The sequence below is a fragment of the Augochlora pura genome, chromosome 7 (genome assembly GCF_028453695.1).
Source record: "Augochlora pura isolate Apur16 chromosome 7, APUR_v2.2.1, whole genome shotgun sequence".
Classification (NCBI taxonomy): Eukaryota; Metazoa; Arthropoda; class Insecta; order Hymenoptera; family Halictidae; genus Augochlora; species Augochlora pura.
The window spans coordinates 28,018,565-28,046,141 of NC_135778.1; the positions used below are offsets into that span (position 1 = coordinate 28,018,565).

Sequence of the window (27,577 nt, forward strand, 5' to 3'; positions counted from 1 at the left end):
CGGGCCAGCAGCTGTCCGGCCAGCTGAGTGCAGCTGAGCGTTCCCCCGCCGCGTTCCCGGGTCAACGGCGCAACAACCAACCCCGGGGCCACGCGCCTAACCGGCCCGATAAAAATACGACCGCTCGGAAACTTGCGAAATGTTGGAGTTACGCCGGATGACGTTGGCGGAACTATTCCGATCCTCGCGGCGCAGGCTCCCGAAGGTCAAGCCCGCAGGTAAAAATACGAATCGAGAAAAGTTGTCGCCGCGCGCGAATCCTGACAGCACGCCGGCCCCGCGGGAACCCCGCCGGACAATCTCCGTTGACAGCCGGCGACCGGCAACTGTGTCCACATCGTTTAACGGCGCAAACAACACCGCCGGATTATCGACTACATATTTCAGAGCAGCAGCCGGCGAGACAGCCGAAGTCAGTCGCGCATCGATTTTCCGACGGCCGCGTTTCCAGCGATTTCGTCGGTCCCTCGCTCCCCTCGGCGGCCCCTCGCCGCGGAATCGTTTTCACGTAAAATCGTTTCTCATCTCCGAAAATAGCCGACCGTCAAACGACCCGCGCCGTTCCGCGACGAGCGGGGGACGGGGGCGGTAGACGAGCGCGACGGACGAGCGACGTCGCGCCCGAAAACAATCGTCGGGCAACGATTGTTTATCGGCGATCGGTTTTCCCGGACACGCGATGGATCCCCGAGATAGGCCCAGGTGTGATCGATGAGAGCCGCGCCACCGGCCGGTACGGCCCTGGTATCGCTTTAAAAGCCTCCCCCACTATCGCGCTGTAACCCGCTCGCTCTTCGTCCCTCAGCAACGGCTTGACTGCCCAGCCAGCCAGTCAGCTGACGACTATTACTGCGGGCAGTTGCTACCACGGCTCCTCAAACGCAACACGGTTCAGGCGAGTGGCTCTCTTCCATTCTCATATACACACACATACACATGATTCTCCTACTGCGAACGCGAAACACTGTTCTTCGTCGACGTCGTCGTCGTTGTCGTTGTCGTGCGGTGTGTGTGCCCTGTGGTGTGTGATGTGGTGTCGTGTTCCGCGGATCGACCTCCTTACGCGCTCGCTGTCCCCGTACAGGGGGTTCGCGTCGTCGTCAACGTCCTCGTCGTCGTCGTCGATGCCGATAACGCGACGCTGTCATCCCACAGCATCTATCTGTTTTCTCTCCCCCCTGTATGTCGGGTTGTGTTCCCTTCGACTGGCGTCTCGTCTACCTGTTAGTCAGCCAGCAGAGAGGATGGTCTGTGTGAGCGAGAGCGAGTGAGAGAGAAAGATAGAGAAATAACAAAAGGAGAAGTGTGAAGAAAACGACCGACGGGATATCTTCGAGGAGCAGCGGAGACTGCGGCCCGAATGCGTCTGTCCCGATGTGTGAGTGTACAAGAGCGGATGGACTATCTTTCTCTAACCGAAGGAAAACTACTCCCCCTCTCTCTCTCTCTCTCTATTTCTCTATTCCTCTCTCTATCTCTTTATATATCTCTCCCTCTATTTTTCTATATTCCTCTCTATCTCTCTATTTCTGTCTGTCTCTCTCTCTCTCTCTCTCTCTCTCTCTCTTTATTTCTCTCTCCCTCTCCCTCGCGCTTGTCGTTCCTTGAGAGAGATAGAGGGGGTGTGCGCGAATTCGAGATCAAGGTCGCTGTCGCGGACCGCTCGGGTTGTAGCATTACATCAAGTTTCGACTATTCTATTCGGCCGGTGTAACCAGCGGCAGGCGGTGGTCACGGCCCGGTCCGGTCATCCGGTGAAGCGACGCTTCGCTGCTAGGATGGCTGGCCGGACACAAAGGGAAAGTCTATCACAACTTTTGTGATGCACAGAAATAAGAACCAGTTTTTTTTCGGTGGGTCACCCCGACACCCGTTCTTCTTCGGAGTATCGATTGTGTGTTTGCGTGTGTTTTGTTTGTGACGATCGCTCGGCGAAGAAACAAAGGAGGAAAGATGTATTATCCGGAAGCAGAAATGACGCGAAATTTAGAACGAATGGGAGAGAGAGGAAGGGAAGAGGAGGAGGAGGATGACACGGAGAATGTTCTCTACAGGATTTTTTTTTTCATTTCCAAGATATTAACGAGGAGTTTGTATACTACTCCGGGATTACTGCGTACACCTACGCGCCGTGACGCCGTGTGTGTCAGCGTGGGCCCCCCACTTCATCTAGCCCTTAACGCGGTGAGAATGTAACGGGTGGGTATTGCGTGAAACAAGGTTCGATATACATTTCGTTCGGGGAATTTATTCGATATCTTTTGTTCGGAGTATTCATTCGATATTTTATACGGGAAATTTATTCGATATTTTGTATGGGGAATTTATTCGAGATATCGGTCGAATTAAGTTATCGTGGTAGAATTGATCCGAAATATCATACAAATAAAATCGGAATAGAAGGATTTATTCGGTGTATTTGTCGAATCGAATTTTATTCGGAGGATTTGTTCGAAATATTATACGGATAGAATTTTATTCGGAGAATTTATCTGAAATATTATACGGATAGAACTTTATTCGGAGAATTTATTCGAAATACTATAGCTTTGTCCAAAATTTGATTGAATGAATTTATTCGTGATTTTATTCTCTATAAAGAATTAGGATTTCTGAAATATTTAAGAGTTCTTAGCCATAAACTTAGCATTGAAATAAAGATTGTCCAAATTAATTGCCACATAAATTCAATGCAAATATCTTGTTTCGAAACAAACATAGTACTTTTACGATTCAAGTGAAAAATCTTGTAAAACATATTCAGATTTCTCACACATTTTAGAATAATTCTAGAAGAACTTCTCGAAAGAAACTACACTCGGTGTGATCGACAAAATGAAGACTATAACCTTGACAATAAAAATTGATTATAAATATTGATCATAAAATTAATCGACACAGCTATGTCAATATGTATATTTGTCTAGAATAGAAGTAACCAAATAATTAGAGATCGCAAAAGACGTTAAGAAATTCTTAAAGAATGTAGAAGAATGGTATTCAGTGGAGTAGTAATATGAACGAAAATTGTAATCTACATCTGGTTAAGTCCAATGAAATTTTCTAAGAACAATTGCTGTTCGGTAAAAAGCAGCACCGTGTAGATTCTGTGGCTGGTGCCGTTGCTACGTCATCGGCAGCTGGATTTCAGTTGACAGCCGACTGCCGCTACTGCCACAGCGAAGATGCTAGTGTTGCTATCGTCTCTATTAACCAGTCAACTGTTTTCGACGAGTATACTCGTCACAAATAGCTTGAGACTCAAAAATCTATTAGTCGATTTTAAGACGTAATGAAAATTTAGATACCAAGAAAGAGTAAAACAAATAAAAAGATGTAAACAAGTCTTATGAGAAAACTATACAAAGTAATACACATTTAGATCAGAAATTCAACACCAGATATTAGCCTATAAAAGCAACAACGAGATTGTCTCTCTAAATTCTCCGTATAAATCTTATAAATACTCCGTAATTTAAATAATCAGGAATCAAAAAATCAGCAGATATAGTTAAATTATGTTACTTTGTCTACGTCCATGGCTTCGACGCACAGCATTTTCGTCAACATCAAACTACTCCCCGTTTTATATTTAGGCTGGGGCGGGGGTATGTTACCCTATGTCGAAATGGTTCCCGAAAATTGATGACGTTAGGGCAACCCAAAAGGGATAGCAATATATTATAGGGTTTCCGATTTGTTCTACGCGTTACCTGGTCCCACGTCGGTGTCAGATACCTGAAATACTTGGGTCCGGACCTTGGTCACGCTCGGTCCGACTGCGAGACCAGGTATCTGTAATCTTCGGCCAGCTAGCCATCCTCAATTTACGGTCCACCCTTTGAGCTCTCTCAAAATTTCCAGAGCTCTGACAACGGCGACATAGTGATTCGTGTATGCGGTTTATCGACGGAGCGGGAGCGCGGTCGTTCGTGAAAGTGATATTTGGGAAGATAGTGTTGTGGCGGCCTTGCATCGCGGTCAGGATCGAAGTGCGAAGAAAATGTGGGGAGAGGGTTTGTGTGCGCGCAAAGGATGCCAAGGAGAGAGCGAGAGAGCGAGAAAGGGGAGATGATGTATAGTAGTGGGGAATTCGATCGAAACAATGCAGTGAGCGCTTGGTAACCGCTTGATCGACGCGCGGATTGTTAGAAGTGCAAGGGCAATGGCAGTGTGGTTGTCACCGATCCGGATACACACACGTGTAGGCACACGCGAACGGTTATGTCGCGCATGTTTCTAGAGACTTGTTCAAGGAAACCTGTGGACGCTGCTTCGTAGTCGTCTTCTTCTTCTTCTTCTTCTTGCTGGTGCAGACTTATATACAAACGCAACACGGCCACTCGGACGTTTCTTCGCCGAAAACGTCAATTGTGCAATGTCGCCGATTCGCGAACGGTGCGCGAGCCAACGCTGCTATTCTCGGCCCGATATAAGTCCGTACACCCGGTCTTACCCGTCGCTTTTCTGACGGCCAACGTGTACACGCTGGGGTGGTCTTTCAGTCCGAGGGATCAGACATTTTCTTGGACGTTTTCCGGTCTTGAATTCGGTGGCGCTTTGCGACGATGGCTGTCTCACACGCAATCGCATCGTCTTGGACAAATACTAATTTATCTATAAATTTATGATACAAGTTTATTTATAAATTTGTAGTATAAGTTTATTCATCAATTTATACTATAAGTTTATCTGTAAATTTATAGCACAAGTGTATCTATAAATTTATAGCACAAGTTTATCTATGAATGTATAGTATAAATTTATAGCACAAGTTTATCTATGAATGTATAGTATAAATTTATTGTACGAGTTTATTTATAAGTTCATAATAAAACTTTATTTATAAATTTACGGTATAATTCTATTTATAAATTTATAACGAGCTTAAGAGTTATATATCGATTTGTAAAAAGAAATTTTATACGAATCTAAATTAAATTCCGTGAAGATGTATACTCAATATGACAAACGTAGCCTCGAATTTAAATGATTAAAGTAGTATGGGTGCATCGAGATTAAAATCGAGAAACGCCATCTTAAAGTAGAAGTTTCAAGCTTAAACTTAAAAAATGAGTCATCATTCTGCGATGATTCTTCACGGAGTTCGATCAAATTTGGCCAATTTGTATACAGCATTTTTCTATGACATAATATTTTTTTATTGGCGTACACGCCGTGATATTAATATAATTATTTATTCACTAAGTGTGATAATTTAGTCTGATACAGCCGTTTCTTTCTCCGTGAGCTCTCCAGCGATTTCTTGCGATCCGTCGGCTCTCTCTGTATGTTTACTTGAGCGGTAGCTGACGAGGGAAGGCCAGACTAGGGAACAGAAGAGAGTGGAGACGCCTCTCTCTCTCCCTCTCCCTTTCTCTTTAACTTAGCATACCCCTTGCTTAGGTATCTTCTTTGTTCCGCTTCGGGAACACTGTTTATTCTGACATCGCGTACACGCGATGGTTCTGTATCAGTGGAGCTGGATCACTAGATCTAGATCAAGTGAATCGCGGATGGATCGCGAGAGGTTCGATGAGTCATCCACGGTTTCTGCGACGGATCGTTGGTTATGGGCTAGGTATAGTGCGTGGCTAGATATACGATAGTTGGGAGACGTTGGGGTCACTGAACAGCTGATTTCTGAAGGTTCTTGACGTCATTATGGGTTTGGATTAGGTGGAGTACGTGGCTAAAAATGGAATTTTGTAGTTAGATGATCAATAGTAAAATGTCTGATAGTTGGATGTCGTTTTGGAGTCAGTAAACAGTTCAGTTCCAAAGATTGTTAAGTCATAGTGGATTTGGATTAGTTATAGTACGTGGTTGAAAGTGCAATCTTGGATGTCTAATGATTGGATATTCAGTAGATGGATGTCCAATTATTTGGTGTCGTTTTGGTGTCAGTAAATAATTGAATTCCAGACGCTTCTTAAGTCTTGATGGATTTGTACTAGCTATAGTATGTGGCTGAAAGTGCAATCTTGGATGTCCAATAGTTCGATATTTAACAGTCAGATCTCATCTTATGCTCATCACAAAATCAATTTCCAAAGACCAGTTAAATCAAGATCGACACAAGTTACCTCTAGAAACTAGTTAGTTTCGAGTCGCTGGGGTCAGCGGCCCATTGCATTTCCAAATGCTCGTCGAGTCATGGCGGACTTCGATCAAGTACAGTCCTCGGACTATTACAGATCCGATGAGTCATCGAGCTTTTCCAATACTCGAGAACCTCGTCGAGGGTTTGTTTTTGCGGGCCACGGTGGCAAACACCGACGACGCCCCCTTAGGAGTCGCGTATCCTCGATCTACGGTAGCATCGCGTTTTCAGTAAGTATTAATGTGTCACCGGGTGTAGGGTCATGACAGATGAGGATTGCAGCGCGCGAAGTATGATATACAGCACGAGGAAGTTCCCCGACGAATTGTCTGATGCCGGTGGGTTAGACAGCGGCGGTCGGACTACTTCGGGTTAGGCTAGACGCCCGGGTTAGGCTGGGAGGATCGGGTTTTGTCGTGTTTGGGGACACGATGTTAGGGCTGCGAGGCTGATTGATGCGTGTCTCGGAAGCTATTATTTCGCTGATGCAATACTTCTGCACCGTCTTCGTGAAATATTAACTCGCCGAGCCCGACGCAGGACGGTTCTAGACTGCAATTTCAGGACAGTTCGTGCTCGCGCGAGTTAGGCTAGCCGGGACGCGGTAATTTCTCTCGCATTGTCCCTCGGCTACGAAAACGGACAATCCAGGAAAAGTTTGTGTTATCGTATGAACACGAGCTATAAATTAGCATTACACAGGTATCAAAGTTTATTCGAGCCTGGCGGCTTGCGTTCTACAGTCGCCGAGTATGGACAACTATAAGAACCAGTAGCTCAACGAACAAGTTGGTTTATTTTTGTTAACAAGCCGAGGGACAATGCGAGAGAAATGGCCGTGTTGCCATGGCGGGCGATGCAAGGTTAGGGTCTCCGCTCGGCTGATGCAATCCCCGAAGCTATGGCACCGCAACCATCCGCCGCCTCTTCCTTAAACATTTATCTCGCATTGACGAGACTCAGGTACACAAAACGCGATCCGCGCTACGGAACTGTCTCGTCGCCATGATTTACACAACGTCGGTTCACCGTCGTTTATAGGTATCCTCGAGTTAGACAAGCTAGACCTTGCATGCGTCGTCTCAACAGATCAAGAGTAATAGTACTTGGCAGAAACTGATTAAAAGTGATGCAGTTATGACAGCGGATCTTTCGACAGCGACGTGGACGCGGACAGAGGACGCTGTTTATAGCGAAATGAATATCAAAGAAGTTGTACGCAGAAGGAATACGTGTGTTCGTCGTCGATGGCAGAAGCGTTTCGCGTGCACGCAACGAATTAGCCTAATCCAGAAGTAATCAATCGGCGCGTACGAAAGTTGCCGCGCTTATCGGCCCGTGGGTCTTCTATTTTGGCCTTCATCGATCAGCGGTCGTATTATTAGAAAGCCGCGCGAACCTGTACAGAAATTTCATCAGGGTGCCGTCCTCCGTCGGGCAAACTGGTTTTCCAGCGTGATTCCACCGTTCCGGAGCCCGTCCGCGGCGTGCGCGTCGTTTTCTTGCTCGCTGGCCGTCCCACGGACACATTGACCCCGTTGTCAATCGGTCGGCCGCCGATTTCGCAGCGCTCGTCGACGAGGCGTACGTCGCTTTGACGTACACTGGCCGACCGACCGACCGACCGACACCGCTGACTGACGGAGTCGGATGCCAACGAGCTCGTCGGCTGTTATGTAAACTATCGTCGGCGACGTTACATAATTCAGCCGAGATAAAAACGGGAATGTTTCTTTTGGCACGCGTGCACGAGCAACGCAGACAATTGTGTTCATTGATTCAGCGCGGCTGCGTGTGCCGGCGAATTCGCGGAAAACTGAGTGACTCGCGTAGTGTGCTCTCTAGCTGGACGACGGTGTACGTAGCTCGCTTTTATGCATCGAAACTGATACGACTTTTTGCGATGCGACGGCGTAGCGGACCGAGTGATGTTAGATCGGAGCAGGATCGGACGCCGTTAAAAGCGTGCGCCGGTTTCGCAATTCTTGCGGTAACGAGGCGAGAAAATTTGTGAATCTGGCTTAGGTTATCGCTTAAAAGCTTGGAAAGTTTTGGAAGAATCCGTCGTGTAGATTATTCGCGTTGCGAATAAGAAATACAATTTGGAGGCGTTGCAAGACGCGTCAACAAAATGTGGATGTTGATATTTATTTAACTTCCACAATTTTCGTTACAATTCGAAAAAATTCATGGATGCTGATTGAATATTTTGTAAATAAGTCCACAAAGTTTCATAGAAATAGATCGTCTAATTTACTTTTAACAAATAACAATGTATACCCTTCTCAGTGCAACAGCAAATACTAAGATCAACTATAAAACAAGTGCCTGCATTTCCCACAGTTCTGACAATACCGAGCCACAAAAATTCACAAATGTAGCTCAAACACATATAACCAAATCTCCAAAGTCTCATAAAAACCCACTGTTCAGTTCAACAATAAAAAAATACCGACCTCCACTCATGTCTACGCAGTAGTTGAGTTCCCTCCAAAAACGTAGTGCAAAAAAAAATATTTTTAACTTCTACAATCTTGACAGTATCTGTCTACAAAAATTCAACAACATACCTAAAACATCTATAAACAATTCCGTAAAGTGTTGCGAAGATCCACCGTCTAGTTTGCAGATAAAAAATATCGTCCTGCGGTAAAGGAGGGGGAAGCCTAATACGGTGTTCCACAAACAGAAAGTTTCCAACCGCAGTGAAAATGATTTCGGGTGGTTCGCGGTTAAAGAGCGTTTCGCATGCGAGAAATTGTTCGCAACTCGAAGGTTGCATTACGTCCAGATAGAACGTACTACGCGAAACGGCTCGCCGCGATGACTCCTCGGTGTACGCGTCGGTCTCTCTCTCTCGGCTCGTCGATGCCCGATGGAAAAGGTTATGGGAGTCCCTTCTTCTTTGTATTCCGTATAAAGAGGCTCTCTATGCGGCGGAAAGAGAATGTCCGCCGCCAGCGATCCTCCTTGTCGAGTTAGCTCGCCGGCCTGACTGCCGAGCTATCATTCGTTTGTACGGTTACCGTTAGATGTGAATCGATGATTAGGAGCGCCGTGGAACTCGCAGTCTCCCATACCGAAGTTCACCGGGCTTCTTTATTCTCCTTGCAGCGGGAAATCTGCGTCGGACTCGATCGGAAATTTAATTTCAGATCTTCAAGTGTGCACACCGGTATTACATGCGCGCCGTTTTATTTTCGTTTCGCGCACGCATGCTTTTCTAATTGCCCGATAGTCGCTGTTTTGCGTCGCTTCTTCGATCGATCTTATTTTTATTTTCCACTATATGACACCAGGCGTTTTGTTAAACTAGTCGTTTATTTTAAAAGCGGGCCGAGTCCAATTGTCACTAACTTTTTTGTTCGCTGCTGTAACGCGTGCATTATTTGATTAAACCTTTTCGAAAACATTTTTCTCTTCAATGTACATATCTACCGTAGACTTGAAGATTAAAGCTTCCTCTTTCAAAGGACACCTCAAAAGTTGCTCTACGATTTTTTATAACAGTTTTGTAAATCAAATTCGACAAGCAAGTTGGACTGTAAAATATTTCATAAAATTTCGACATGACCAAAAAATTCACTATGCTTGACATTCTGTAATTTCGTGAGAAAAAATCGTACAAACACGAGATTTATCTGATTTTGAAGCTGAAAGCCTGTATTTTTGCTACGCCTGTCTTATTTTACTTTAAAAATTGTTTCCGTGACATAACAGCGTTATAACCGAGTGGCCCTTTCCCAAAATGTTCGTTCCTCAAAATATTTCTTCATAACCAAATAAATGGATCGTCCGCGCTTATCTGAAGCAGTTATTATCGACAGAATGATTTCGCTCGAACCCGTCCTTGTGATTCGATTATCGAGTTTCTTTAACGCGTGACATTTGCCGCGCGCGGTCCCTGTCAGGTTCGAAGAGGCGCCTAGGAAAGCCCACGCCTTGTAAAAAAATTTAAGTCGTAGAAAATGACGGCGTGGCTGTTCTCTTTAGTATGCGAGGGATCTCCATTCCCGTTCGCAGACCGGCTCGTGCGATCTCGTCTTCTATAGAGCTGCGAATCCCCGAGTCGGACTCCGTCTGCGCGATGAAAAATACATATTTTCTTATCGGTGAGAACCGAACGCGTATCTCTCGACGCAGCAGAATGCCATTTTCGCGATAACGGAGGCTCGCGAGTCACGCTTGCCATCTGAATACACGAAGATTAACCTCTTGCACTGTCTTTATCTTCGCGGTAACAATGATTAAATGATTTCTGATTGTAAACATTTCTCGGAGAGAACAGAAATGGATGTTCACGGTGTGCTTGTATTTATTGGAGTGCTTAAATATTAACACTTTACAGTCGAAGTCATTTTATATGATTTATTAGTGCAATTTGTGCATTTGAAATTGACTCTATATAATAGTTGTACTATGGACGGCCTTTTTAAAGATACGAAAATTTGATAATGTTAAACTTTGGTCAGAATATCATGTCACAATCTTCTATGGTGTCTCAGAGTCACTTTTTGACCATTCGCTCTCGAAGGCATTTGGGCTCTAAATTCAAAATACATACTGATAACATATAGTATTTCCTTTGTATATGACTTATTAATAAAATTTGTGCATATGAAATTGAGTGTGTATAATAGATTGTACTTTAAATAGTTTTTTAAAAATATGAAAATTTGATGCCGTTAAAATTTGATCAAAGCATCGTATAACAATCTTGAGTGAAGCCTTAAAGTCACAATTCGAGTGCAAAGGGATAATTACCAACGCGGATTTCGTGTGATAAAAATTAGCAGATGAAAGGGATAAAACAGTGGAGGCAGAAGAATTTCAGAATATCTTCATGTGGTTTTCGACATATTAAAATTGCAAAGAGAAGAAATACATTTCTATTTAATTTCTGCTTCTTACGATCGATGCAGAACCTTTTTATTTAATTGCTTCTAATTGCCAACGAATGAACGTAGTTATTTGAATAAAACATTTCCCTTAGCTACATTAATATTCTGCTAAAATAACTATAAAATTTCGGAAAGGTCTGTGCAGTATATTGTTTAAAAATATATCAGGGAATATAGTGCAATTAAAGAAAATTCCGTATAAAAATTAAGATAAATGTATTGCTACGTAGCATCCATTGTTTCGTAACACTACTATCATATGTACTTAACTCCCCCAGCAACAGCACGTTAACTATCTACATCGTAGAATAATCGATCGCCGTTATTCTTTCTCGACATTCCATTGCACAGTAATTATCGATCACCCATCCATTGCGCACCGCACAGGTACCAATCGATTCGTCTATGAAAACTCCATTGCAATTCGCGCGAGGCTCATTCATCAGTTAATTCATCATTCAATCTGGTATTTAATTCAGCGTTCAGTTCGGTACTCGACTCGGTATTTAATTCGGTATGTAATTCAGTATTTTATTCACTGTTTAATTTAACATCCGATTCAACGTTATTTCATTCAGCGTCGTTTAATGCCGTCAGTCAACGTAGCTAATCTGTGACATAACATTTTGATCGCGAATAAATCGACTATGGATTTGTAGATTAAAGCTTCCTCTTTCGAACGAGACCTCAAAAGTTGTTCTACGATTTTTTGTAACTGTTTTGTGAATAAACATCGATGAGCACGTTCGATTGTACAATATTCCATGAAACTTTGATATCTCCAAAAAATTGACGATGTTCGAACCTTTGTAATTTCGTGAGGAAAATTCGTGCGACGATGAGATTTAACTAATTTTAAAGCTGAAAGCTTGTATTTTTGCTATACATAGCATATTTTACTTTAAAATTTGTTTTCATGACTTATCAGCTTCATAATCGAAGAAACATTTCTCCTTATAAGTACTGAAACTTCGAAAGTCTTCTAAGTCATTAAAAAATTTTTTTCACGACTTTACTTAATGTAGATTTGTAGAATAATGCCCCCTCTTTCAAACGACACCTCAAAATGTACTCTACAATTTTTCCTGTCAATTTTACAAAACAAAACCGAGGAGCAAGTTCGGTCGTTTAAAATCCTATAGTGCATTTAACATAACTCTCTAACTCGCCGACAGACTTCTCCTTTAAACCTCAACAAGCCGACAAAAAAAAATCGTAGACCAAGTTTTTTGTACTCGTTGCAAAGCCGAGACTTCAATCTTGAGTCCTGCATAGCTCTCATTCCTTTAAAAAATTCTTCGAACTCGACAAAAGCTTATAAAGCTGAAAAATCATGAGAGGCGACGATTTTGAGTTTTCGAGAGGCGCGAATTAACACGTTCGTCGCCCAGCGCGAATCGCTCCAATTTCTTACCGGGCCCAAATTCGGTAGTCAGGACGCATTGGATAACGTTATATTTTATACGTTAAATATAAATTAATGTATAACAAATATAATAATGTATAAATTTTTAGTATTTTTATTTTCTATGTTTTACATTTGCCGGTGCTTATTCCATTAAATTTCTGTGCTACAAATGGGATTTTCATAAATTAAATAAATAAAATCTTGAATAAGAAGAGCGTCACCCATTTTTGGGTCACGGGGCCCCCACAGAAGCATACCTGTCACCCAGATATGGGTGACGCGACGACGAACGTGTTAAAGAGGCCCATAAAGGTTTTGAAAAATTGCAAAATTCATGCACGAGTAGTACTCTTCTGTAGCCAATCACCGTTCCATAATAAATTACCGGTCAGATATCGGGACAATGAACTAATCAGCCTGTTCGTTGGTTCTGCGAGAGATTTTCTTTTTATTTCGTTTCGGCGCGGGGCCGCAATCGGACGCGGCGCACAAATTATCGCGGCGACCGGGGACAGGGGCGTTAATTGGCGCGATAGATCGCGCGAATAAATTACGGATCACCGTGAGACGGCCACGTGAAGAACTGTGTATCGATTAATGCTAACCGCGAAGTAATAACAATAGAACGCGGCTCGGACGATCTTCTGGGAAATCGATCGTAGAATCGACCGACGCTAATGCTTTGCCCACAGTTTCATGCTTCCCTTCGTCCCCTCTCTCTCTCTCCCTCTCGCTCTCCCTCCGTCTCTCTGTTTTCTCTTTTCTCTCTCCGCGGAGTTTCCTTCGTCGCAATTACGGTAACGGTCGCGTCGTGAGTCGCAGACTCGGCTGCCGCGCAAAATGCAATGAGTCATGAGTCAGCGAGTCGTTGATTCAAGGAGCGATTGCGTGGCGTGCTTCGATTTGTAAAGGGAAACGATTCGGAGCTATTGTTACACTTCGAAGGCTCCTTCTTGTCAGACTTCGCCACTTTGTTCGTAATCATGCCGACCGAAAAACAACGCTATTGATTCCCTTCGCTCGCGCACCAATTTTTCATTTATTTGGCATTTACGGGATCCGGCGGAAATTTCGCCTCGCGTACCGTAGAGAAATTTTTTCATGGAAAATTACTTAACGGCACGTGAAAGTAGAAGCTTCAGGCTTTAAAATGAGCGGAGTTTGAGCGCTGTATGAATTTTCTTCTCGCAATCGCGAAAATGCAAACATTAACTAATGGGTGTACTTCTTGGGTAACGTTTCGCATTTTCCATGTGCTGGAAAAAACTTTTAACGAAAAACAAGTTATGGTAAATGAAAGTAGAGACTACAGGGTTGAAAATAAGTCTAGTTTCAGAGCCCTACTATTTTTTATAATGGAATTCTGTAACTTCGAATATTCACTACAGTTGGAATATTGAAAATACAGTAATTTCTTGCTACAAGGTTTCTTGCAAATTATTTTCCGGCGCTTTCACACAGAGATTTTTAAACTTCTGATACCTGAAATTGAAGCTAGAAGAGCCGTACTTTACAACAAATTCCTTAAAATTCGCAATAAATTTCGCCATCGCGTCGTTAATTGAAAAAGTCCTGTCCATAGTAGATGAAGACATAATTTCATACAAGATAAGAGCTTGGAATCAATTTCTCTTTCCCTTCCCATAGGAATTTTTAAACTTCCGACACCTCGAATCGAAGCTAAAACAATGCATTTTACAATCGATTCTCATCGAAACTCGCAGAGAAATGTATTATTCCACGAAAGGTTTCGAAGAATGCACCATTCGAGTTGAAATTCGTGGTTTTAAATTTTCGAGCGTTACTGCGGCTTTTTAGAGATCCCGTGTATTTTTGCCAGGTGCCATTATCCACTTCGCAATTTTTCTCTGGTCCCCGGGGACTGCGACACTCTGGCATCGGGTCTGCGCGCTAACAGAACGGCGGTTAAGTTATTAACGCGACTGCTACTGCGTCGCGGAAACATGTAACGAAGTTAATATGTTGCGCGCGGGTATACCAGATATCGCGAGGCTGATAGATGCACGTGGTGCACACGGTCTCTCTCTCTTTCTCTCTCTCTCTCTCTCTCTCTCTGCCTCGGTCTCTCTTTTTCTCTCGGTCTCTCTCTCTCTCTCTCTCTCTCTCTCTCTCTCTCTGGTTCATATTCGCGGCCGTTCACGTCCGCCTACTTAACTCCTGACGCGTCTGGCCAACCTTACGTCGTGTCAGGCCCGCATCAATTTGCGGTTCCTGCATGATTGTAAAACAATTTCCTATGCCGCTGTCCGCCGTCTGACGCAGACCAGACGTAGACGCAAATTTAGATTCGTATGCGATTCCGATTGCTGCGAGCTCCACCAATACCACCACCGTTTCCCCTTTTGCACCAGGACGTAGAATCGTCGTCGCGAGCCTCTGTCCCACCGAGGACACAGGTTTCTCAATCTTTTAAGTGCCATCACATTTCTTCATCTCTCAAGCACCACGAAATTTCTTATATATTTAAGAACAATGAAGTCTTTGATTTTTTGTAAGTACAGTAAAATTTCTTTATGTGAAGTATAAATAATATTTTCGATTTCTTAAGAACGACGGAATTTCTCAATTCTTCCAAGTGCAACGACGTTTCTTAATTTGTCCATATCAATTATAACTTTTAACGAAGCTTTCACAATTTTTGATAATAAACTAGACTAAAATAAACTATAATAAAGTGAAATTTAATAAATTAGACTATACTAGAATGAAATAAAGTAAAATGAAACATAGGCGTCGAGGAGTCGAATATCTCCGAATTTCTGTTCCCCCCGAATAATTTAAATATTGCTAAAATAAAAAGCAACGTTAAACAAAGATAACTATTTATTAATCCAAATAATAGCGGGACAATGAAAGGAAGAATCGAGGTTTCAGTAAAACGCAAAGAATTGTCGAGCTAAGACTTAAAATAACGAGACAATCGATCAAAGGAAGATACTGAATTAAATGCGCTTGAATAAAATATAAAATCGACTTGATAATAAATTGACTCGCGTCGTTCTGGCTTCGCGCGACCCATTTGTCGCGTTATAGACGAGATCACCTTCTCCGGCAAGTTTTTAGGAAATTTTTAACGGCCGTTCTTGACCGTAATATCGTCGAAATGCGGGAAACGTGCCGCGGGCACGGGTTGCGGCGATTATTCCGCGATGTTTCGAAATTCTCGTAAAAAGGGTGAGGCCGCGGGGACCGAGTTGGTACAGGATTGTTCGCCGGAACGGTGATCGTAATATCGGGGAAGGCTGGCCGCGGTTTTAGCGATGAAATCAGCGAGTTTTCTGACGCAACGATAAGGCGTACGGGCACAGAGCTGGTGTGATTAATTCGATTACGATTCCCGAGGAAGCAACGCGCGCGCTGCGGTTCTCGCGTGTCGCGTCGCGGCCGCTAAGCTTGATATCCGCGTGAAAAGAAACGGCGATAACGCCGAATCATTTGTATTTGAACGACCGCGGGGTAACGTGGTACGGAACAATACGCTCGAACACAATAATTAACAATACGCTATCTAGCCAACAATGGAGAGAGATACGCGTTCCACTGTCGCGATTGCGATGTTCCGTTCTAGCCGATGCATAGCGCGATTGTCGATCGAGAAATTAGAAAAAAACGTCGCCGCTATTTGTCTACTCGAAACTCTGCGTAATCTGTTAAAATGTCTGAACAATCATATTTAGCAACAGAGTGCTTAATGAATTAAGCAGGAGATTTATTTCGAGCGAGTTCTCCGGCCGTGTATTAGAAAGATCGAATAAGCGCGTTGATTTACTACGAAGATTGTTCGCGTTGTCTTCGGAACAAAAGGCCACTTCACGAAGTAATCATTGAAGAAAGTGATGGACAGGCGTTAGACGATTGCAATTAATCTAGAGAAATTCTATAATTGTGTACAGTATAATAATAGACGTCGAATGAAATAGTTAAGTTCGATTCAGCTTCCTACGGTTTGGATAAGGTTTGAAAAGACGGTGAAACGATTGCTGTGAATTTCCAGGAAAAATATCTTAACAAAACATAAATTATGGATAATTGAAATAAAGACTTCAACGTTTAAAATGAGCGGAGTTGGATCGTCGTACGATTTTTTTTCACGAAATTGTGAAAGTATGGGTAATTGGTTGTTCTTCAGATATTGTCGATTTTGTGGGTAGTTTTCTAGTTCGACGTTTTGCATTTAGCACGTTGCAAAAAATATTTTAAGAAAAAATAAGTTATAGTAGATGCAAGTAGAGATTTCAACCGTCAAAATGAGTCTAGTTTGAGTGTCCTACGATTTTTTGTAATGGAGTTATGTATTTGTGAACGTTAACTATAGTTCGATTATTGAAAATTCAGTAATTTCTTGGTATAGGATTTCTTGAAAATTATTTTTCGATGCTTTACCTTGAAGATTTTTAAATTTCTGATACGTTAAATTGAAGCTGAAAGATCGCTTTTTATGACAGATTCATCAAGATTAGCAAAAGATTTTGATATCACATTCAACATTGCAAAAACTCTGTTCATAGTAGGTGAAGACAATTTTATACGAGATAATAGGCTGAAGCAGGTAGAATCGAATCGATTTTACTTTGCTTTCGCATGGAAATTTTTAAACATCTGACGACTCAAATTGAAGCTGCAAGATCGCACTTTATGATAGTTTCATCAATATTCGCAAAAGATTTCCATAACACGTCAAAAATTAAAAAACTCCAATAAATCTGCGTCAAAGCTTTCGTTCGATAAAAAATAAGAGTGACAAGAAAGTTCTTCAATAAAATCATATAAACTTTTTACGCAAATCAATGCATCTTCGTCTTCCCTTTGACAACTTATTGAAGCATTTTTCTGAAAAATCCATTACGTTAAAAGTCATAATATTTGCCCGGGACGCTTGTATAGACGAAACACTGTGCGATGGGTGGACAACTTTTTCGTTGACGTTTCTACGCGGTGCGTTTTGTGTTAATTAATTTCGTCGGAGGATGGTCGATAGAAAAATTGCGTCTGGTACGACGACGGTCGGGAGAACCACTGGAACCTGGTAATTGCACCGGGGCAGCGCGGTTCGGAATTGTTATTTATAGTAATGACGCGTAGTTTCGTGCTAACGCGGTGGGCTATCGATAGTGTCAACAATCGAACAGCTGGTGAAATTGCGGCTACTAAGAATAAACGGATTTGCGTAGTGCAATAAATATTTCCGGCGGTGTACAGGTGAAAGCTGCCGTCTATAAGCTCTGCAGCGCCGTGCAAGTTCCGCGGGCAACTTCTTCTTTGCGAAAGTTCGCAGCTCCTGAAATTTTTATAATCGCGATTCGATAACATTCGAGCACATTGGTTATAAACGTGCAGAAAAGCGTACGAAGTTTCATGAAAATATCTCGGTTCGCGTGGATTTCTAACGATCCAAAAATATTTGTCAACGTGGTTTAAATATGTGCAAATAAGACCACGAAATTTAATAAAAATCCATGGGCTGGTTTAGTAATAAAAAATAACAATGTTCACAGTTGGCGATGTTGAAAATATAGCGCAAATATAGACTCCTATAACATTCACAATTTTTGCAACAACGACTCTAGAAAATTTCTGAACGTATCTTAAACATGTCTAAACAAGCCTACAAAAATTTTATAAAAATCCGCCAGCTGATTAGCAATTAAGTATATATCAACGTTCACGTTGTACGAATCCCACAAGTCGTGCCAGTAATTGAATCGCAGGAAGAAATAATGCGCAACTTTCACAATTTCATTCGCACCGGTCCAGGGAAATTGTCGAACACAGTTCAAACATTTACAAAGGGGTCTGCCGAGTAGCGTGGAGATCCATCGTCCGGTAGATCAATGAAAAATAACAATGCGCGGCGGTAGGCGTCGCGGCGGTGACGAAGCTCCATAAAACATCGTTCGCGGTCGCCTTTTCAAGGATCCGCGTGTGCCGCGGCGAACTGTAAAAACCGAACGGTTGTCCATTTGCGTGATTACGTTCTGGGATACTTGGCATAATTAAACGGAGAGGCAACACGCTCGCGACAGCGCGATTGATCGCGGTGCGAAACGGTCGAAAAGAAAAGTGTAGGAGCTGCACGGGCACCGGATATTTATAACCGCGTTAAAAACGCGAGCCGCCGCCGCCGCGCAGCTCGCATCGTTACCGTACCCTGCCACGAAGATCGCGATCGAAATTGACCCAATTCCGCCCGTCGGCGGGACTGCGTGCACCCTTGCACCGTGCAACTTTGTTCGTTCCTCCGTTTCTTCCGATTCATTAGTATCCGCCGTAGTTGGGCATGGGATGAAGTCTTTCGAGAAAATATTTCTCTCCTATTACTCCTTTTCCATCTATTCACTCGAATAGAGATTGCAAAATCGATCGGATGACAATGAGAATAACCAAATTTAATATTCAATAAAATTTAGAGGACCTTACACATCGTTAATTAGAGTAAAATTTGTCATTTCATTAAATATGATTTCACTAACATAAATAAGTATATGTGATATAAACAAGTAAATAAATACATGTAATACAAATAATTAAATAAATATATGTAATACAAATAATAAAATAAATATCTGTAATATAAATATTTAATTTAAGTATCTATATTATAAATATTTAATTTAAATATGTATATAGAACCCAATTAGTATTTTATTAAATATAATTCTAATAAATTAAATGTATATGTTATAGCGAAACATATTGTCTCTACTACAATATTACTATATTAAATAATGTGATATTTAATAATACAAGGTGACGAAAAATAAGAAAAGATATGAAAGAATAAATTTTGCCGAACTCCGGTGTCTTCGACGCAGAACTTTTACTTCGTCGACGATAATGTTCGAGCGATGATGCAATTTCCTTGGTCGAGCGTTAAATACGAACGATTATACAATGAAAAAAGTGCACGCGCACGAACGCAGAGATATTCGATGCAATTTCATGGATTCCAAGATCGTTGGAAGCAGCACCATTGCGTCATTCTGTCTTAACTGCGATGAGCCTCCGCGAAGTTTACCCTTTCTGGAAGATAATCGACTAATGACGTGTTTCGCTGCTCACGAGGAATCCGTAAAAATTCATCGGACTATACTGTATGCTCTGACAATATACGCAAGCATTTTTCACACGATTTGCGCGCTTACTTAAAACTGTCGATATTTGTAACGTATTCGAAAACAAAGATCGCAGACGTCTACTAAAAAAGGATGACACAACAATGCGATTTATAATGTTCGCTAAGAAGACTTTTCGTAAAAACCACCCCTGCAGAATGAACCATTCTTTTCGACCTTTAATAATAAATTTAAAATTCTGAAAAAATCGCTATGAATAAAGCTAGTTTGCAGCTCCAATTACGCTTTCATTTCGTCCGTAAACGGCAACCGCCTGAAATTTTGCAGAATAATAGAACGTAGCGAAATAATGTACGAATGAAAAACGCGGCGATCCGTGAACGTCGATGGCGGAATGATTTTCCGACGGTCGGTGGTTCGATGAGCGGGTCGCGCGAAATTTGATTAAAATAGTCGCGTCGAGTGACTCCTTTTATCAGCCGCGTAATTATAACCTAACACGGTGCCCGGAATGGAATTCTAATGGAGAAGAATAACATTGATAAACGGGTTTCGCTGACTTCCGACTGCTGGCCAGGCCACATCGCGCGGTCCCCGCAGCGCTCGCGTGCGCGCGTCGGAATAAATCGTTCGCGTAATCGAAATTGTATTCGCGAGCGTCCGTGACCGGGCATTCGGGGAATTCAATTAAATTTTCTATCCGTGTGCGCCGCGCTAATCAACGGGGCTCGGGGCTGGCCCGCCGTTTGTTTTCTCCTCGCTCGTGTCCCTTTCTTCTTTCCCAATTCCGCCGCTCAGCGAAAAGGTCGGAGATCCAATCGGGTCGATTGCGTCACGCATTTTTCGTCGCGATAACGTGGCCCGTTATCAATCCGAGCGAAATCAACGGAGCAGATGTTCGGCCGCGATACGGCTCGACGGTTCTTCGTTTCACGGCTCGCGACAAAGTGGACGTGTTATCGTTATTTTTTTTCCGTGTTACGCGATTCTCATAGTCTGCGGTCCTGCTTCCTTCAAACGTCGTCGAACCAGATTTGGTGGGTGCACAGACTTGGGAGAACGAAGAGCGGACTGCTCTTGACCCTTCCCGAAGATTGTTTTACTTCGTTTTGAACTTGGATAGACTCGATTTAACCAGGACGAACGTTGTTCAACCTTGCTCGAACGACGAAGGCATCTCAGTGTTATCAGAAGCTGCGTAGACTAAATCTAGACAGTTTTAGAGCTTATCTGATCTTGTCATACTTCGTCACATTTGGCTAGACTTGATTCAATCACGACAAACGTTGTCCAACTTTATTGAAACCTGTCTAGAGAAGTTCAGATTAAATTTAACGTACTTAAATCTATGCAGAATAAGTTTAGATACGTTTCGACATTAACAAAAACCTTGTCATAGTTTGCAGAATTTATATATGATCAAACCTTATCAAACTTTGTGGAACCTCGTCCAAGCTTTTATAAATTAGTTTAGATTAAATTTAGACTTGTCTAAAGCTACTGAGATAAGACTTTGTATCCTTTAAAATCATGTCAAACCTCACTATACATAGCAAGACTTCTTTAACACGTTGACGCCGGTACCGATATTCACGATTTTCTCTGTGAGTCGGCGCCCGAAATTTACAAAAATTAAATAATTATGTTATGTTTATAATATTGAATTTCTATGTTTTTACTATTGAATATTTGTTTATAATGTTCAGATAAAATAACATAAACCTATTTCGTAGTATCTATTTTGTGAAATGTAAGTAAAATAAACAAATGTACGCAGCCCACGGGTCTGACACGTATGACACCGCCGGGTGTCAAGCCGTCGTCAACGTGTTAAAGCAGCATAAACATCGCAAACCTCATCCAAACATAGCGAAATCAACGTAGACTAAATTTTCCATGACTCAGACTTACATAAACCTAGTCGAACCAGTAAAAACTGACTGAAACATGTCTCAAATCTATACACACTTGATCGAACTCAATCAAACCTAGTCAAATCTAATATCGGACCTGAACAGACCCAACATTATTACTTAACACGTTACTTCGATCGTCCCTCATCAAATTAATTTAATCTCCGAACATTAAAATCGATCCTGAATAACGCACACGATTATCCGATTAGACGGTTGCGCAGTAGCGCACAGTGTATTTCGGCGAATCGGAGGATCGTTGTCTGCAGTCCGATTGCGGTTGCGAGTAATGAGAGCAATCGATCGACGGTTCTATGATACGGGGAAGCGTGCGATAAGCGTGGATAATTTTCGAAATGAAATCTGAGACGTAACCGAACTGGAAATTCGTCGGTCTCTTTAAAAGAGTACGGGAGACGGAGCTCTTTAAAAAACGACGCACCGCGGAACTCTATAAAAAAAACGATGCATTGCGGAACTGTTAAAGAAAACGATGCACAGCGGAACGAGTTAACGAGAAACGGCAAAATTTGCAACAATAGAGTCGCAGAGTCACGCGCGAGCAGGTGCGCCGCTAGCGTAGACCGACTCGCTGTCTCCTCCGTTGCGCAACGATCGCGAATCGCCCGCGAGACGATCGTTGCCGTTTCTCGCAGGATTCGACGCGGATTCCCCGCGGCCCGTGTTTCCCGATGTGTAACAGACTTGAAATAATTATAACATGGTGACCATGGACCCGATTGCGCATTCTTACTGCGACGCCTGCTCGAATGCATATGCCGCGCGAACCTCGACGCTCGCGCTGCCAACTCGCGCGACGATCCTCCGAGACAGCGCCGCGGAAAACGAGTTTTTCTCCACCTCCGTTTAACACCTGCCAGGAAGAACCATCCCTGTGATACAGCCCTTAATCACCGCTGATAGCACAAAGACTGTATAATGATAATGTAGAGCCGTCGAATGTCGCGTCTCACGTCGGAACATTTTATTTGACCGATGGGGTTGGATTGTGTCGTTGCAGGCACTGAAGGGCAAGAAGGAAGATCAGGATGCTGAGCAGCTTTGCAAACTACTTACTCGGAGGCAATATCTCCGGGGCGCAAGGTGCACAGGAAGGGTCCAATAACGAAACCCCGGAGTCCCTTCCAGTTATGACGAGGTTCAATCAGGTGGAGGTCGAGGGTGACGACTGGATCCTCATTGACCGTACAGGTACGTCTGACCTATGCGAACGGTGGGGGGCTTTCAAGAACGTCGAAAATATTTCCCTCTCGTCCCATCCACCATGCCCGAGCCCGGTGAACCATGCGAAACCGGACACGTGTTCCGACAGAGTCCATATAGATTCGATCGCGACAACCATCACCCCCTCTTACGTCGCTTTACATTTTCTTTTCGTGCCGATATGCTCGTTCTAAAATTCATAAAAAATTCTTGGGCGCGAGTATTCACCACTGCAGACATTTCAGAATTTTTTTCAGTATTTTCATTCGAGAAACCCGCTGATCCTAATTATCTCGTCATTTCTCTCCCGACGGAAATGAGACATAACCCGCTGATCCTAATTATCTCGTCATTTCTCTCCCGACGGAAATGAGACGGTGAAAAACACCAAATTGATTTTTCTCGAACTGTTACCTCTGTTTGCTGACGAAAAATTATGAAAAACGGATCATAACACACGGAATTTTTGTAGAATTTTTCATCGCGGAATGATTTTTTAAAGACCTCGACAGATTCGATCTATTCAAAAATTAATTTGGTCAGCTAGCGCGTTTGAAGTCAATCCGTGAAAATCCACTGTTTTATTGTATAAGAAGTGAGTTACGCATCTTTGCCGTATAAATTGTCCATTCAGAAAGGTATAAAACGGCTGAACAAAATAAAAAGGATTCAATAAAATAATTAGACATCTATCCTCTATTTAATTGTAATAGAAATGCTGCGTTGACTTGCCTTTCCAAGTGACACAGCCAATTTTCCAAACCTTAATTTATCTTAACTTTAAGGTGAACGGACTTGCACCGATTGGCTTCCGGGCCGTCCGCGCTACATTCTCTGCATTCGTTGCGTTATTTTATTCGACGGTATCGCCGCGGCCTGCCGCGAGGCCGGTCCCGTGGCCGTAATATTAACCTTTTTGTGTACTTCCAATGACAGAAGGATGTTCCGAATCGAGTGTTGAGTCAGGTCTGTTTGAACCCGCAGTTGAGGGCGCGACGGCACTGGATGAGTCGTGGTACGTAATGCCACCCGCATGTTTCACACGGGCGGGACCCGTGATCGTAGAAACATCGCCGCTGGAGAACCTGCTGATCGAGCACCCCAGCATGTCCGTTTACCGAGCCACGGCTTCTCCGGTCGCCCCCGACACTCCGCCGCCCACCCCGGACTCGGCGGAAGACGAGGACGTCGACAGGAACGACGTCGACATCATCGGCGAATGTCCTCCCCACATTTGCGACTCACCTCTCCTCACCTCCGAAGTGCCGGCGGCAACCTCGCCGCAACGTAGCCCGACAAGAACCCAGGACAACCAAGCAATGCATAGATCCGCCATCCACATGAACAGACGCCAACGTGTTAAAGTTGAGAAGAGCGTGATGCTGCTTCGATCGTCGCAGAAGGTACTCGCCTCTTCTCTATACGGTGCTGCGTGGTCGCATTCGCGTGGCCTCGCGCCGGATGAGTATAGACAGACGAACACGTTGATGACTGCGGGAAAGCGGGGAAGAGAGGATTCACAGTCAGCGATTTTCATCCTAGCTTTGCTAATCGCAACAGCAATGGATAGCTGAGATTCTAACGATTAAAATGAGCCCGAACACGACGTAAATCGGACTACTTTTGTCGTACTGTTCGGTAGTATATACCGGGCGACCCAAAGAACTTGATCGTTTTGAGTATTTCGGTTGCTCTTGATTATTTGGAAAGTGATCTTTGGTGGCTAGTTGGATCTGGATCTCATTTATTATGTTATAGCCATAGGAAATATATACTACAATTTTGGAAAATATTTGTTGTAATATTTGCGTTTAAGTGGAACAATTTTATAAGTCGTGTTTGGGTTTATTTCAATCGGGAAAATCTCAGCTGTTGCTAAGGGATGCAATTACAAAAGAAAGATGGAGATTGCTGGAATTGAATGCTCGTTGCAAGTCTACTTTGTCCAGTCGTCCTATATTATTCATTTTGTAGTTCTTAATTTTCAAATTTTCGACGGGGCGAGTAACAATTGCTGGTACTTTTGCAGGTTCTCGAGAAGAGGACTATGCAGGCGCTGAAGAGAGGGCAGCTCGACAGGAGCAACAAGCTTCACGAAGTGTTCAGCGTGAAGGGCAAGCGGCTACGCCGCCAGGACCGCATGCGCATCCAGAACAGCGGCGCAAACAACAACCGGAAATGCTAGTCATTCGATCTCAGGCCAAGGTGTACTCAAGTACCTTCTTCCTAAAAGCAGAGAGAAAACCAAGCAAAACAACACAAAACAAAAAGGAAAAAAAACAAGAAGATAACACAGACACATACATGAGACAAGATACGTACGCAAGTAAAGGAAAAAGGACAAAAAAAATATGAAAGAGCGAAGAACGCGGAAATAATCTGTTTAACCCCTCTCGCGTTCTTGCTCGCCGTGCGACGATGTATCATGTTCATAGACGCGTGGAGGCGTGGTCTGGCCGCCGAATAGGCGTGGCCTAGCGAGCTCCGGCGACGCGCCCCGAATCCTCAGCGATTTTTCTCGCTATGAAACAAGGAAGATGTAAAACAAAGGTCCTAGAGTCGACGTAGGTCTATTAAAAGGTTCCTTTGTGTCCTTTAGTTGCAATAAACTCCTCGGCCCCGACGCGGGGAACTATTCAGGCCCAAGTTCAGGGCTCGGTCGGGCCGCCTTAGTGTCGCCGAATCCTGTGGAACTTCCTCCGGCTCGCTAGACCACGCCCACCGACCATAGACTTAAGACCTTCCATGAGCGAGGAGGCTCGAACGTTATGGCGCGCGGTAGTCAGGCTCCTGGGACTCGTCTATGGTACTCTTCGATCGCGTGTATATATTTTTAGTCTCTATTTAGTATGGGCAACTGTGTTTCTTACTCATACTCGTTAACATTTAGTTCTATTTAAGACTTCTTAGTCCTGTCCCCACGCCCCACCCTCTCACCGTAGCGGACAGGAATCCAGGCGTGGCCGACGTGGCCGATGCCCGCCAGCGAGCCGGCCACGCCCCCGCACTCCGACTGGCTGCCCGGCCGCCGAGAGCGTGTGCGCTCGCGGAGAACATGATTTTTCGCACACCTTCCGGAACAATCGCAGGCTTGAAAGCAATTCACTTCGGGACCACGGCTTTTGCAGGCTCTCGCTTCGCTCCGGACGTCTCGCGCGCGTGCTTCTCCGAACCGGCGTTGATCCTCCAACCACAGTGCGCGGTTACACGGTTCGAGGATCAACCTCTCCCCACCACGGCGAACGGGGAGTCTCGTTGCGAGACCACGGCACGCCCGCGATCTGCCAATCACCGCTCGGCGGCCATTCAAATGCAACTGTTGTCAGTTCCCGCGCGTCACTCGACCAGTCCCGTTCGACGGAGCTCGCCGCCGGGGGGGAGCCGGCTAGCGTAGGCGGTTCTAAGCGCGCGCCGGCTGCTTCGGGCGGCTCCGGGCGGTGCCGAGATGCCGCGCGGAGGTTTTTATTACGCTAAGCGACCGATGAGCACGAATTAGTGTCCACACAAAAACACAAGAGACAGAGCGACGACGCGAAAAATTCAACAGACGGAGGAGAGAAGGACGGTGATAATATGTCTTTCTTCGATCCGACGCCGGACGAATCATTCCCACGTGGCCAGCGCCTCCCATAGGATCGACGGGGGGAGATCGTAAACAAAGATTCCAACGAGAGAATCGATTTCTATTATAGTTGAGACGCGCGTTCTAGCGCGTCGCTGTTTCAAAGCGTTTCCGAGGCGACAAACTGTGCAAGCCGGCCACACGCACACGGACACACACTCGACAAGGACTAAGGCGAGCTCGATCCGCGATTACTATGTCCCATTCTCGGCTGGGTGTTGGGGATCCCCGCGGACCGGAAGATCCTCGACCGGTAATTTTAAATTAAGCTGTACCTTTTTGCTGGAAAAATCACGGTTTTAATCTGGCTGACTGAAATTTCTTCTGTGAAGAAACCATGAAAATAAAAGAGGCTTAGGAGGTTTGGAAACAGTCCTAAGATGCTCCGGAGCGTGTCGGCTGTTATCAGAGTGAGCCGGTTAGGGGATGCGGCAGTCCAATACTAGGTGTCGTCGGAACCAAGTTCTCCTACGTAGTATAGGATAATCTAGAACGAGGTTCTCAATGGACTAAGTTGCCCCGAGAACTTTGGGGATAGGAAACTCTAGCTTCGATAGCTCTCTTTTTCTCTCTCTCTCTTTCTCTAGGCCTAGACCCTGCTGGCACCGAGGTGTTCCTGGGCGGGGTCTTGGGTCTCTTCAAGAACCTAGAAAGCGCAGAAAAACTGCAAAAGCAATTAACACATCCCCGGGACCACTCTAACTAGCCGGACCCCGGAGCCAGGCCCCCAACTTCAACCGATCCAACGAACTCAGGGCAACCGGGCGAGCTCCCGGGTTGTCTCTCTTCCCTCTCCGAGGACCCCTGCACCCGCCGCGCAAACCGTACATCGTCCAAGGCTAGTAGCAATAGTCGGGCCCAGGCCGGGTCCAGCGAAACTCCTGTGATTCAAACTGAATTCGTCGATTACTTGGACGATCCTCGTCTCGAGGGGAATTTTTTTGCCCGAAGCGGTGACTCGCTGCGGTCCAGGTCCTCCTAAGACACGCCAGGACGGTCAATCTGCGTCCTGACCGTTAAATCTGCGTCGCGACCTATTAACCCCTCTTTGGTTATGTCTTCTCGTTTTTCTTTTTGTCCCACCTCCTCCCCCCACGACTCTCCCCAGACTCCTCCTATCAGTTTGTTGTAAACGATCGATTGTATAAGTTGAATGTATGCTCGTACACCTTGGCCCATTATAACTGATGATTAGTAAAATATTTTATGTCACTAACCGTGTGATGTCATTTGATGACCAAGCTCGGGATCTCTCTCTTTCTCTCTCATACTCTATTTCTCCCTATTTAACCCTTTCCATTAAGTTTAGACA

The 27,577-nt window shown here is 44.1% G+C and overlaps 1 protein-coding gene across 7 annotated transcripts; it reads left to right on the forward strand.

Annotated features, from left to right (window-relative positions):
- The first annotated feature begins 785 nt into the window (after positions 1 to 785).
- Positions 786 to 27,481, forward strand: Tp53inp (Tumor protein p53 inducible nuclear protein). Of its 7 annotated transcripts, none has more exons than XM_078185991.1 (4): positions 786 to 895; positions 22,441 to 22,631; positions 23,580 to 24,046; positions 24,673 to 27,481. In XM_078185991.1, the coding sequence occupies exons 2-4, from the start codon at positions 22,469 to 22,471 to the stop codon at positions 24,826 to 24,828; spliced, it is 786 nt and encodes a 261-aa protein (XP_078042117.1). In that variant the 5' UTR covers positions 786 to 895; positions 22,441 to 22,468; the 3' UTR covers positions 24,829 to 27,481. The 7 variants fall into 7 exon arrangements, with proteins under 7 accessions (XP_078042117.1, XP_078042123.1, XP_078042118.1 ...); XM_078185997.1 differs by having other exon boundaries at positions 23,628 to 24,046; XM_078185992.1 differs by lacking the exon at positions 786 to 895 and adding an exon at positions 916 to 1,378.
- Positions 27,482 to 27,577: the final 96 nt, after the last annotated feature.